Source organism: Rhododendron vialii, chromosome 11a (assembly GCF_030253575.1).
Source record: "Rhododendron vialii isolate Sample 1 chromosome 11a, ASM3025357v1".
Lineage (NCBI taxonomy): Eukaryota > Viridiplantae > Streptophyta > Magnoliopsida > Ericales > Ericaceae > Rhododendron > Rhododendron vialii.
Genome location: NC_080567.1, coordinates 18,258,549 through 18,272,957, shown reverse-complemented (window position 1 = coordinate 18,272,957; position 14,409 = coordinate 18,258,549). Strand labels below are relative to the sequence as shown.

Sequence of the window (14,409 nt, the reverse complement as noted above, 5' to 3'; positions counted from 1 at the left end):
CCTAGGTTTGCGCGTCGAACACTTATTTAGGGACGGAGGGAGTAGTAATTACGTCTCTACTAGAGAAGGCGACACAAATGAGGAGTGCTGGTTAACTATAGTGATTTCCAATTTCTATGCACAATTTTGTCCAAGAGTAACAAGTTTAATGAGCATTTGCAGGGGTAAAAAGGTAATAGAATCAATGAATCTGAGAGTAACTTATCACAAAAAAAAATGCTGAAATAAATTTTACTGGCACCACTCAAGGTTTTATCGTGTATAAGGAAGAGAAACAAATAAACAAATTTCTGCAAAAACAAGTGTCTCATGAAGGAATGATTATAATGTCTTCCAATTAAAACCCAAAAGCAGATGGCCTTTTGTACATTTTATGTCACAAGGTAGGTATAGAGAGGGACAAACAGGGGGTGCATTTGAGTGAAAACTCCCTAATGAGAACACTTTATATTCAAGGCTTCTCTTTAGAGGGAGACGACAGCAAATGATGCAATGTGGTTGCATGGATGACAGCACTTGGACTTGAATCCCTACTTGTAGCATGGAGCGATCCATGTCGCCTGAGGCTGGAATTCCTATCGATGCTGCCTGGCATAAAATGACGCAACGGCCTCGGAAGGTATCGCATCAGCCGTGTCGAAGTTACAAGCAGCACCACACCCAGAAGGATGCACACCCTGCAACAGGAAGTCATGTCCAAGTGAACAACAATCTTTTTGGAAGAATCTTAACTCAACGCAGAACTCTACATATAACACAGTATTTGTAGTCATAAATTTACCAGTAAAACACAGAACATGGGAAGTTATTGCTGTCCTCAAATGATTTTTGGTTTATGGTTTTTCTACAGGGAAATGATTTCCACACTCCCTTTTTTGATAAATGCACTCCACTTCTTGTCTTTTGGTGAAAAAATTACACAAAAAAGTTTCACTTAAGGACAAAAATGGAGTGCATTTATCAAAGAAAAGGGAGTGTGAATATCACTACCCTTTCTACATTATGGATTTCATTAAACCAACAGTTTTGGAATTTTTGCTTTGGTGGTTGAAAGCATGAAACTATCATCAGTTAATGGGGCTATGGACCAAAACTAATTTAAACTTCAGTGAAAGAAGTTAAATGATGGTATGCCAGAAGCATTCATCGACGTCAGATGGACTGGAACCCTCCAATCATGATAAATCGCATCCCATGTCTCCCGTGGTCATTCACCACAATCTAATGCATGGTAAATTATTAATCCGTACATATCTGGTTTGGATTTGGAACAATCTCTCTTACAAGATATGAGGCAAAGTTGATACTGTACGCATAAAATTACCATCCCAACAAAAGTGAAAGCCGGGCCATTGGTGCAGAAGGCAACCGTTCACCCAAAGCAACCATTCCGGCAAGTACACCAGTCACAATTGACGCCACAGCAGCACATGTAGACACTACAATTGCTCTCCCATGCTTCAAGCCCCGTGTCTGTTTGAAATAAGAGAAAAGAAAAAAAGCACCCCTGAGTTATTAACCCCAACTAGTTTTTTTTTTTTTTTGATCCGCATTTACCCCAACTAGTTGGAAATGTTGAATAAAAAGCTTTGCTGAGTTGTGTAAACCTTCCGTCCCACAATGTTAGTTCCTTTAGGGACTCCTAAACATTTCCAAACGGACATGCTTAAATTTTTATTTTTTATAAGAAACGGACATGCTTAAATTCAAAATCAAAAGGTATTGATTCCACATTGCCCGTTGTTTCATGGTTATTAGCAAGGGGTAGTTAACCTTATAAGTTTTGTGCTCTGACATTCCAAAGTGAACATGCATTTTCTGAAATCATAAAAGCAGACAGAATATACATAACCAGAATAGACAAAGATGCAGAAGTTTATTTTTCTGGTTAAATTTCATGGCAATTACGATGCAATGTTGGTACACAACAGAAAGGTATAGCTGTTTTGTGAAATGGCAGAAAATCAAAAAATGAAGTGAGTTAGGCTAGATGATGCCATAATAAGATGCTTGTAAAACAAGTACCTGGTAAAAAAATCCCGTACCACTAGAGCACATGCTGATTGAGATGCATGCCGGAACCACCAACTTGGAATAACCCTGCTCCAAGAATACAAATCCCATCTTTGATATCACAGATGCAATCCTACAATCAGATTTAGTCATCAACCCCACTGGGAAAACAAAATGCAAACCATATACGAGGAAACAACGAAATAATAGAGCTGTGCAGCAGTTGTTTCTTATTTTTCCTTCATCCTTATTCAGTTTGCTTCAAAAATTGTCGGCTTTCTGAGCGTGTTCAGTTCCAACTAAAGTGCCAACACTCACAAATAAATTAAAAGATGTTTGCTTCATAAAAGCACCTATATTTGCAATCAAATTGGTATAAGCAATGTCATTTATTTCTATTGTTCCCTTTAATTGTATTCTTGTAAGGTTGACACCAGCAGAATTATTATTGGAGTTACTTTCTTGAATTGATCAACACAACTACCCAAAAGATGGAACAAAGTGGTAACAGGCTCAAAAAGTTTCCAAAGTACAATCAGTCAAAGAGACAGTACCCAAACAAAATGCCAGATTCCAATCCATATATAATTTCCTCTACAACTTCAGATTGCATCTGGAAGGAAAAAGTGTGTCACAACATAAAGATCAAATTCAAAAGCTGATGGCTGATGTCTTGTGATTCCACAAAATGGTGCATAATTTTACAAAAATGTACCAGCTCCTGTTCTCTTCGCTGACGTCTGTAGATGCGAAGCCATCCATTAAGTAGTACCTACAGGCACAACATTTCTGTTAAGCGTTGAACTATATGCAAAAACTCAAGGAATCATAGGATTCTCTATACCAAATGCCTTCAATAACAGCAACACGAAGAACATTGGAAAACAAAGGCAAAGAAAATCCATGCTGCAGTGATGCACCCATTCAAGTAGCTAAAAAAGTAACAGAAAGAGGAAATTCACAATCTGCCACATCTTCCGTGAATTACAAATTCAAATCCTGGAGTAAAAAGGACGAAGTTGAAGATAAAGAGGATCACATAATTGTAGGTGGCAGCAGCCAGCAGCTAATCCGTTATAAGGCCCAAACATTTCACATCATACAACTAAGATCGTAGTACCGCACTTGATTTCTCAGACGAGTTAGCATAATTCAGAAATATCCATTTACATCAGACCCAATCAAAAAGTCAGTTTCACCCATTTCTTGTAGGAGGCCTTTCACTACAAAGAAAGAAGTTCTATAATTGATTGCTATGTCATACTAAAGTTTTGAACACGCTCCATCAAAATGATTCAATTATAAATAATAATAATAATAATGAAAAAAATAGGTGTGCCAAAACTTGCATCCATCTGGGAAATGTGAAAGAAGTGTCATGATAAAGTGCAAACAAATACATGAAGACTGATTTTAGTTGTTACAAACACAATTTAGAAATCGCACAACGATCCACTACAATTTCAAATTACAGATGATTTATAATTTTACTATCATTGTCCTGCTCCTATTCTAAAGCACACCTCCACCAAATCCATACAGCAGAGGCTTCTGACTTTCTGAGACCTTTTGCACTTGGCAGCAAACCTTATACGAACATAACACTGGTTTATACACGTTGTTGTAAGGTGACATCTCATGCAGTAAGGATTAAATGCAATGACCTCAGCAGGATTTCTAATACAATTATGGGTAGCGACATGTTTCAAGGCAATAAAAACATGTTTCAATATACGAATGTCAGATGGTACATGGATAGAATACCTACAAACAAGATAGCAACAATAAAAGCCACCCAAGGTAAGTGGAATATAGAAATCGAAGAAGTCTTTTGCTCCTCCCCTCCGGCCCCAACTCCTGCACATAGAGAGATTAAAACTAAGCATAACAGAAAATTGGCCAAATAAGGAAAAGGAAATTCAATATTAACAATGAGACATGGTTACCCTAATTCAATCACATCAATCTCAGTGCTGTGTTATTTAAGAGGTGGTTATCCCCTTCCAAATTTCTAACCATTTAAAGTGTCTTTACATCATTTAAAAGAGATCAAAAAGTAAAACTGAAAACGGACATTGCACAGATTAGGTGCTCCTTTGAGGAAACAATTCATGTTGCAAACATTAGCAAAATTCCACGCACTGGCATATAAAGACACTTTACCATGTTGAGTGCACCTATGCTGAAAATCAAATGCTTTTGAGAAGAGAGAAAGCCCTTTTTTGCTTAAGTTTTCAGAAACCCCAAATAAACCAACGAGATATATGAACATTTAAGTCCAACCAATTACATGAGCACATTCAAATGTGGCACGTATCATTTCTGCATCCTCCTAAGTGCCAGAAATGCCAGAAAATTGTGTAACTATTTAACTAATTTGAAGGGATGAAAATCTGATAAAACTAAGGCTGGGACTATTGTTAATCTTATCAAACGCGGTCATGATACAGCTTTGACAATTCAAAAAACATGTATACCAGCATAGATCATTCTGCCCGGCTGGGCATTTTTGATGATCAAAAAAAAAAAGCATAGATCATTCTATTCAAGCCTTATCTAACATAACTAGAGGATATTACTTTCTGGAACATATCTGAAAGTTAATATGAAAAGTTTCAGAAAGAAATGTGCAAAGATCATTTACCTATGGTGCCAATAGCAGCCAAAGTTATCCCCAGCCAGTCAATCATATTCATTCTTTCCTTCAGGTAAAAATGGGAAAAGACAGAAAGAATAGCAAGTCCGCAGCCAGAAACTGGTTGGATGACAGATACCTGTGGTGCAGTGTTGAGATTAACAAGGAGACATATAAGTTTGAAACCGACAGCATCAATTAGTCATTTAGTCAGCCCTCCCCTACTTCTGTTTTGTCAGCCTATATGACGCCAACACTATGCAAAAGCAAATACAACAATTTTATAGAAATATTTTATTGAATTTCATTTTCATACAAACTACAGATGTAGTTTGACATTTGTTTACAGACACTTACTCCCAGGTGAAGCAAAATATCCTCAATACTAGCACTCTAAATCTTCACATTTTTAAGACCCTAAATAACATTTTCTCAATACGATATACAACACTTCAATTCCGCAACTGGTTCCACATATTTGCAATAGTAGTGATAGGGAATCCCCAATGTAATCTCCATACTTTGGGAGACTAACGAGCATGTTGTTATCAATATATAAAACCATTGATCCTGCACATCTGCCAAGCTAAATGTTTATTTGTAGGAGGAACGTAAGTAATGTGATAGCAAAGAAGAAACAGAATCTCCCAGCTGGACTGTACTGCTAAACACAAGGGTTGATGGAGATGAATGCACGAAGATCAAGGCTAAGCTGATGGATCAGCTAATTTTCCCAGGTTGATGCAATGCATTCCAGCAGTAGACCAAGACTTGATTATTGGTTTATTGGGATACTGTTCGATCCAGCACCCACGAAGCAGCTAACACATGCATACGGTACTTGCATATGGTTTCACAAATCGCAGAGCATCATAGATAATCAAATACTACTCCAGGTATTAGCCCTCCGTTGCAGTTTTTTCTTTTGCAGTATTTGTAGGACATCAAGCTTGAAAGAGGACCACTGAGGTGGTAGCCTAGTTGGCAGGGTTAACTACCCTCCTCGACGGAGATGTGGGTTCGAGTCCCGGCAAGTGGCTTGGCCTCACGTCTACGGATGAGTCTTTGGACCATTGAGGAGGGGAGCTTATGCCAATTGTGCACCAGGTGGTGCCATGTTGATGGCCCGTCCTCCCGGACGGTAGCTATGGCTCGATCCAGACATTACATCTGCGGGCAGGGAGCCCCTATGGTCACACCCAAGGGGAGTTGCTACGTTGGTTGCCCCCTCCCACCCTTTTAGTAATCAAAAAAACAAAAAAAAACACAAAAAAAAAAAAAAAAAAAGCTTGAAAGAGGTCCAAGAGTTAGTTTTCTATCTAAACTATAAACTCACCAGCATAACTTTGCATTTGCAACAGTTCGATATATGAAGGTAGATACCACTCCAAGTGTACCCAACTCCTTCTACCAATTAAAATCATTGATTTCCTTCATAAAGCAGTGAACCTAATGAGGCCCTAAAGATTAGTCTTAACTTACAGTAAAACAATGACTTTTTTAAAACATTTCAAATTACTATAATTCTATAAATAAGATAATGAAAGTATTTCTAAACAATCTCGATTAAAATAAAAACATAACCAGCGTGTGGTGACTCAAGAGCTATAAGAGGTAGAAGCTCGCACATGCTTGTTGATGTTTCACTTACAGGAGCTTGAGATAATGCTTGTAACATGAGAGCGGCTCCAAATAAGTCCATTAGAAGTCCTATGACCCATGCTTTATTTAAAGCATATGCTCTTAGTACCTACAAAAACGAAACAATGATAAATTTGCACCAATATTCCCATGTGGAAGACAATCTAGGCCATCCACTATCCTTTACATGGTAGTAAACAGCCACTTACGCCCTTAAAAGATGCAAACTCGTATGAGAAGTACTTGCCACCTTAGGTTGGTGAGAATTCAGAAAATGTTTACTACACCTTAAAATTGTCCACAGTCACATGATAGAAAACATAAATACAGAACTTAAAAGGCGTGAACTTGTTTGCAACATGTTAGTGATTCACTCATGAAAAATTGGAAAATGAACACCTTGAATAACACTCATAAGTGGATACAAAATACACGAAGGTAAGATAACAGAGAAAATGCAAGTATATTAGCTTGTGCATATTGTAATTCATTCATGGTAAATTGGGGAATCTACACAATTGGATTGTATCTGATATGGTGCCCAGTAGCTGCCTTCCCAAGGGACACATGGAGATCTCAGAAGAAACTTAGGGGGTTGGTTAGTCGTTAGTGTAAGTCAGCTCAAGGTTTGTTTGATAGCTGTTACAGAGGTGATTAGGGGTGAACAGCTTTTGGGTGCAAAATTAGTTAGAAGTTAGGCTTATGAATGTAGAGAGTAAGGTAGAAGAGGAATTATCAAGAGTACATGTTCTCGTTTAGGCAATTGGACTAGAGTTCCTTTTGCGTTAGCCTGTTACTCCATTGTAATTCCATTCCTTCAATATAATTCTTCCATTTCTGTGTTGTTTCTCTCAATTTCCATCTCCCATCTTATCAGTATCTCTCCCTCGATCCAAAATACATGAAGGTAAGATTGCACAGAAAATGCAAGCATATCAACTTGTACATATTGAGATTCAATGTCCCAATGCATCTACCCAGAAGTACATGAGTAGATTCCTAGCAAGAACAACAAAACTATCATCAATCAAGAATTTGCTGGATTCCGGCCTCTTTTTTCAACCCCAAACTTTTGGTATGCATGAACCAACATCAATTGCCAACCAAAGAATCTCAATTTTAGATCAACCAATCCGTATTTTTTCCATGAAAATCAATTTGATCATGCAATGGCATATCCCACCAAACAATTCACAAGTTCCCTTGAAATATTGAGTCAACACAAAGTTTGAAATAGGTATATACCCGGCCTAAAAACACGAGCTTTAGAAATAGGTCATAAAACACAAGAATATCAAGAACCCAGAAAGATGATCAAAAAAAAAAAAAATCAAGAACCCAGAAAGGTACATGTATGTCATCAACATTATTAAAAGAGATAGAGAAATTGGAAGAGAGGAGAAAAGGCGTGCCTTGAGCTTGAAAGAGAGAGGGGGTAGAATAAGGGTGCCCTTCTTCTGGAGGACTTTTCCGATGTTGTTGCCGGCGGTAGCTGCTACCGTTAGAAAGATCGATTCCCACATCTCTCTCTCTCTCTAAATACTTTCTCTCTCTATGTGTATGTTACCCAAGAAAATGGGTCTCGGTTATTGCAAGATCTCCTTATTCCTTCTGGCAGGAATTTTGTTTTGTTTTCCGCTGTCTGTCTCTTCCTCCTCCCCTCCAAATTTTGGTTATGTATGTTTCCTGGGAAGAGAAAGGAAGGTGGACGTGAATGGAGAGAAAATAATTTTTGGGAAATTTTCCTCATTTTTTTATCGTTGGAAATTTTGCTTTTGCCCCTCAAAATCATTTTTCCCTTTCCCAAATTTTGTTTTTGTTTTCGATAGGCCCCTTTCCCAAATTTTTAGCCAGAAATCTACGCAAACAATTCTAAAACATGTGTCCGGACCCCCGATGAACGTAGACCAATGTGTATCAAACTGTTCCAGACGTGGTTGTGTCTAGAGTTGAGCGCGTAACATTCCTTTATTATTAATGTTGTTTCTATTTTTGTCACAAATAGAGCATTTTATTTTCGTTTCGTGTTTGGTTAGTGATAAGCACCCGATAATACAATTATGAGTACGCTAGTTATCTAGTTTTAGTTCAATCTTTTTGTTAAACTTAGTTGTTTTAAATTACTTTGGCGTGTAGAACTTGTTAACCCTGTTTTGTAGGAAAATCACCTAATAGTGAGGTTTTAAAGCATAAAGCGTATCCAAGGCATGTCAAGTGCCGAAGGTGACCCGACGACAAGGCAAGGCAAGGAAGACCAAAGCAAGGCAAAGCAAAGCGGCTGGAGTTAATGGGTTCGGCATCGATGGGATAAGCCAGGTTACATCGATGCCGAAGTAATTAGTGGAATCAGGGCTAAGCTACTCGGCATCGATGGGAAGAATAACATTACATCGATGCCGAGGCCATTAATGAAGCAGTTTAAGCCCTTCTCCATCGATGCCGAGGGTTTTAGGAGGGCGTCTTTGGAGCATCTTGGAGAATATTCTGTGCGCGTACTTGGAAGATATAAAAGCCCGTGATGTCATTGTACAAACAAGTATAATAGATTTGATTGCATCATTTTTAGATCTAGATCTAGATTTTGAATTGTTCTTGGTTGTTCTTCAATTTCCAGCTTTGAATCTTTATTTTTCTGTCTTAATTAATTAGTTTTTGCCATTGTCGTTTTCATTAAAGTTGTAGCCAATCCCTCGATTTATCGTTTAATCTAATTTTCTTCTAGTATTGTTATTTCAATTATGCTAAGTAGATTTTTGCTTGCTCTTATCTCAATAGATATGTGTGAGTAGTTTTCCAAGGTTAGGTCATGGGGTGATTAGCACCTCATGGCTCACGTAGAATTGTGTTTTTCACCATAAAGTTTAAACCTTTGGTTCGAGAATCGATGTGGGGTTCGGGTTTATTTGTCAAATCACTAAGGTGTTAATCTCCTTGATCATGTGTAGGTAAGAGCACCGCCTACTTACCACACATGATGCTTGGAGCTCTGTCGCACGAGGCATTTGCTAAATAAATTCTAGAGCTAGCTTGGTAATCGAACCATCTTATTTTCCGATTTAAGAACCTTAATTGTGTATCCTGAACCGCGTAACTGGGTGAGAAATACAGTTTAACTCGAGTCGTGAGTGTTAGTAATTCCTAGACCTAACTTGCTTTTTATCTTAGTTTATTCGCTTTTCAATTTAGTCCCTTTTATTTTCCACTACAAACGTAAAACCAAGTTGGCTGTCTAAAAGCCGAAAACCCGAGCTTACATCTACAAATCTAGCAAAGCCGTATTAATTATTCCCATGGGTACGATCCCGGTCTTCCGGATTATCATGCTTCAACTGACGTATTAAGCCCTACGCTTGGGACGTTATTCCATATATTGGAGTGAACGAAGCATTTTTTGCGCCGTTGGCGGGGATTTCTTATTATGGCTTTCTTGGAGGTTCGACAAACCGCTGTAAGTATCCTGCTTTCGTCTAGTAGTAGTAGTTTAGTAGTTTATGTATTAGTAGTTCGTATTTAGTTTGGTGGATACCTCTAACCTGGTTATACCAAACTTGAGGTGTAACGAAGCCAGGCTAAATATCGAGTTTGTTTTTAGTTAGTGTAATTAGTTAATTTAGTTAGTTAGCTTAAATTTGATTGCATTGCATAGCCGAGGTGGTGGCATAACCCCTCGCATATTCTGTTTGTTGAGATGAGGTGGCGGCATAGCCCCTCCAGTTTGGTAGTTTGTTGGTAATTAGTTAGTATTTGTCTTTGTTTATGCCTGTTTATCGAAGCCCAATTTCCAGTCGGCTTCATCGTTCTTCTTCACCGCCAAGAATCCGTAGCATTGCCAGGGCGTATCCTGCCGACTCTCCGCCTCGCAAATTAAATCGCAATCATAAAGGCCCATTGACCGAAGAAGTTCCAGTTCGTACTCTACGTGATTATCTGAATCCAGAACGGGCTCCTCAAGTATCACCTATCGTTATTCCGACTCTAACCGCTGGAAATGCATTTGAATTCAAAGCTGAGTATCTTCGAATAATTTCAGAATTTCGGGGGCGAGAATTGGAGGATCTTTATTTGCATATCCGGGAATTCGAGAATATTCTACATTCTTTCGTTACAGTTTCAGGGCAACTTGATCAAGCTCGCCTGAAGTTATTCCCATTCACTCTCAAGGACAAGGCGAAACAATGGTTCAACTCGTTGAAGCCTCGATCTTTGCGTAATTGGGGAGAAGTTCAGGATGCTTTCACCACTAAATTCTTTCCAACCAGCAGAACGAAGTTACTTATCGATCAGATTCAATATTTCAAGCAAAGGGATGGAAAGACTTACCACAAGTATTGGGAGCGATACAAGGACTTGCTTATGTCGGTTCCTCATCACAACCTTCCGTTGTATCTCATAGTCAACTATTTCTACACAGGGTGCTCCCAGGAGAGTAAACAGCTTCTGAATACTATGGGTGGAGGTGATTTTATGGGAAAGACACCGGAGGATGCTTGGGATTACTATGAGTCACTAGCTGAGAAGACCCAGTCTTGGCAATTTGCAGATCCAAGAGATAGAGCGATATACAATCAAGGTCCTACTGGTTCAGGAAAATTCTCTATTGCGGAGCATACAGCTTTTGAAACTCGATTGGAGGAGATTGCTCAGAAACTTGATAAGTTGAAATTGAAGAGTGCTCAATCTCAAGAAGTGAAAGCAGTGCGCCAAGTGGAGGACGTATGTGTTATTTGTGAGATTGTGGGCCATTCTACCGAAGCATGCCCCAACATTTCTGCTCTTAAGAACGTGATTAATGGGATTGCTCCAGAATAAGTACATGTCGTGCAGCGTTTTGACCCTTATTCTCAATCTTATAATCCGGGGACAAGGCAACATCCAGCTTTCCGTTGGAATCAATCCAATGAAGGGAGTTCTTCTCAAGTTCCACCCCTCGCTCCTCAATTACCTTGGAAGCAACCTCAGAATGCTTTCCGTTTCCCTCAAGCTCAAGGTTCGTCAGGATTTGCTCCTTCTGCTCCGTTCCCACATGCAAACTAATTTTAACAGCCACCTGCCCAGTTCCAACAACCACCACCAAAGCGTTCTTGGAAAGATCAATTCAGTGCTCTTTTGCAAGGTCAAACTGCTATCAATGAACAACAAACTCAGATGATGAATGATATCAGAAATCAGTTGGGGAAGTTGACAACTACAATTGGGTTTGTTCCAACAAGAAAAGGGGAAGTTTCCTACTCAACCTCAACCTAATCCGCAACCGAATTCTAATCCGTCTTCTCAAGGTCTTCACTTTGCTAGCTCTTCGGTGACTTTTCCCGAGCAAGCAAGGGCTATTATTTCTCTTCGAAGTGGCAAGACGGTGGATAATCAAGTAGTGATGCCTCTGGAACCTACCTTGTTGCCCTCGCCTATCGAAAGTTCAAGTCCAACATCAACCCTTGGGGAATCTCCCAAGAAAACAAGCAAGGAGACTCTTGAAGAAGAAGGAAAGGATAAGGCAAGAACAAGGAAAGTGTATCGGAACCTCAAGTTATTCCAACACCGGTTCCATATCCTAATCGTTTGAAGGCTTTGGCGAAACCAAATTACAATGCGGAGTTGCATGAATTATTCAATCAAGAGAAGATTAACATTCCTTTCATGGATGCGGTCAAGCAAATTCCCTCATATGCCAAGTTTCTTAAGAATTTGTGTACTCGGAAGCGCAAGCTTAATGTTCAAAAGAAGATATTCCTTACTGAGCAAGTGAGTTCTATCATTCAAACGAATATCGCACCTAAGTACAAGGATCCGGGGAGTCCTACTATCGCTGTCACAATTGGAGGAAAGCGTATCGAACAAGCCTTACTTGATCTTGGTGCTAGCGTTAATCTACTTCTGTACTCTGTTTATCAAGAACTTGGGTTGGGAGAGATGAAACCCACTCGTGTCACACTCCAATTAGCAGATTGAAGTGTTCGTGTACCAAGGGGAGTAGTGGAAGATGTTCTAGTCCAAGTTGATCAGTTTGTCTATCCGGTGGATTTTGTGATTCTCGATACAAATCCGACCGACTCTTCTGCTGCTTCTACTCCAGTGATTCTTGGAAGACCCTTCTTAGCCACGGCGGATGCAGTTATCAATAGTCAAAATGGACTTCTCAATATGACCTTCGGTAATATGAAGATGGAGGTCAATGTTTTTAATGTGGGCAGTCAAATGGGAGATGACGAGAACGTGAATGAAGTGAGCCTTATTGATACTCTTGTAGAAGAACATGTGGACGAGCTACTCTATAGTGATCCTTTGGAAGTTCCCCTTACAATCGATGAGGTCAAATTTCTCGAGTCTTCTGAAGTGAGTTATTTGTGTTCATTGCTTGATGAGGAAGATGAAGCTTGCGCTATGAATTCTTGGACTCCAAACTTTGGAGAATTTGAAGAGCTACCACCAATCAAGAAGAAGGTCTTTCCATCTAGCATTAAGCCACCGAAGTTGGAGTTGAAGTCCATGCCCGACACTTTGAAGTATGTTTTCCTTGGAGACAATGAGACCTATCCTGTGGTTATTTCCTCCTCTCTTGGGAATCTCCGAGAGATGAAGTTGATTAATTTATTGAGGAGACACATGAAGGCTATAGGATGGACTATTGCGGATATCAAAAGGATTGATGCTACTCTTTGCTCTCACCATATTGCTTTGGAGGATAATGTCAAGCCATCTCACCAACCCCAACGCCGCTTGAACCCTATTATGAAGGATGTAGTTCGTGCTGAGGTCTTAAAGCTCTTGAATGTTGGGATTATTTATCCCATCGCCTATAGTAAATGGGTGAGTCCAATTCAAGTTGTACCGAAGAAATCCGGAGTTACAGTTGTACGAAATGAGGAGAATAAGCTAGTGCCAACACGAGTTCAGACGGGATGGAGGGTCTGTATTGATTATCGAAAACTCAACGCAAGTACCAGAAAGGATCAATTCCCTTTGTCGTTTATCGATCAGATCTTGGAAAGGATAGCCGGACATGCATTCTATTGTTTCTTAGATGGTTATTCCGGTTACAATCAAATCGAAGTTGCTCTAGAGGATCAAGAGAAAATGACTTTCACTTGCCCCTTCAGAACTTTTGCTTATCGACATATGCCGTTTGGTTTGTGCAATGCTCCGGGAACGTTTTCAAGGTGTATGATGGGGATTTTTAGTGACATGGTCGAGAAGATTGTAGAGGTTTTTATGGATGATTTCTCTGTCTTTGGTGACTCATTCGAAGCTTGCTTGTTTAATTTAGAGAAAGTTCTGACAAGATGTGAGGAAAAGAATTTGGTGCTAAACTGGGAGAAATGTCATTTTATGGTTATTCAGGGTATCATTTTGGGCCACATTGTATCGTCAAAGGGAATTGAGGTGGATAAGGCCAAGGTTGATTTAATTGGGAATCTCCCTACTCCGAAGTGTGTCAAAGACATCCGTTCTTTCTTGGGGCATGCTGGGTTTTATCGATGTTTCATAAAGGACTTTAATGCTATCTCTCAACCCTTGTGTCATCTTCTTGCCAAGGATGTACCATTTGAGTGGTCTCCCGCATGTGAGCAAGCATTTGTCAAGTTGAAGAATAGTCTCACTTCTCCTCCTATCGTGCAACCACCTGATTGGAGCCTCCCGTTAGAGCTTATGTGTGATGCAAGCGACTATGCCATAGGTGCTGTTTTGGGGCAAAGAAAGGACAAACACCCCTATGTGATCCATTATGCAAGTAAGACGTTGAATGACGCGCAGATGAAATTACACTACCACAGAAAAGGAGTTACTTGCCGTGGTGTTTTCTCTTGAAAAATTCCGGTCATACTTGATCGGCGGCGCTCCTATTACCATTTATATGGACCACTCTGCTCTCAAGTATTTACTCACCAAGCAAGATGCCAAAGCTCGTTTGATAAGGTGGATTTTACTTCTCCAAGAATTCAATTTGACCATTAAGGATAAGAAGGGTGTCGAGAATGTGGTAGCCGATCATTTATCGAGGCTGCAGTTTGAGGATCCTACTCCGAATCTTCCGATTTTGGACACGTTCCCTGATGAACAGTTGCTGGCAGTTTTGAGTACCCCATGGTTTGCTGACATTGTGAGTTATTTGGCTATGGGTCTCT

At 39.6% G+C, this 14,409-nt stretch overlaps 1 protein-coding gene and 1 long non-coding RNA gene across 3 annotated transcripts; both read right to left on the bottom strand.

The window, feature by feature from the left end:
• Positions 1-201: 201 nt before the first annotated feature.
• LOC131307780 (probable magnesium transporter NIPA9) lies at positions 202-8,032 on the bottom strand. 2 transcript variants are annotated; one of them, XM_058334465.1, is made up of 9 exons: positions 7,702-8,027; positions 6,300-6,398; positions 4,658-4,787; positions 3,782-3,870; positions 2,729-2,785; positions 2,568-2,626; positions 2,026-2,146; positions 1,325-1,473; positions 202-677 (listed from the first exon to the last, which is right to left on the bottom strand). In XM_058334465.1, the coding sequence occupies exons 1-9, from the start codon at positions 7,810-7,812 to the stop codon at positions 452-454; spliced, it is 1,041 nt and encodes a 346-aa protein (XP_058190448.1). In that variant the 5' UTR covers positions 7,813-8,027; the 3' UTR covers positions 202-451. The 2 variants fall into 2 exon arrangements, with proteins under 2 accessions (XP_058190448.1, XP_058190449.1); XM_058334466.1 differs by lacking the exon at positions 6,300-6,398 and having other exon boundaries at positions 7,702-8,032.
• On the bottom strand, positions 4,928-6,290 carry LOC131307782 (uncharacterized). The gene is made up of 2 exons (XR_009194229.1): positions 5,985-6,290; positions 4,928-5,884 (listed from the first exon to the last, which is right to left on the bottom strand). It is a non-coding gene; the product is annotated as an uncharacterized LOC131307782 (long non-coding RNA).
• Positions 8,033-14,409: the final 6,377 nt, after the last annotated feature.

Coding starts and splice junctions, on each gene's coding strand:
- LOC131307780 (XM_058334465.1), bottom strand. CDS start 7,812: ATGTGGGAATCGATCTTTCTAACGGTAGCAGCTACCGCCGGCAACAAC. Junction 3,871..4,657: donor GGCTGCTATTGGCACCATAG/GTAAATGATCTT, acceptor CTCTATGTGCAG/GAGTTGGGGCCGGAGGGGAG. Junction 1,474..2,025: donor GTACGGGATTTTTTTACCAG/GTACTTGTTTTA, acceptor TATTTCAAACAG/ACACGGGGCTTGAAGCATGG.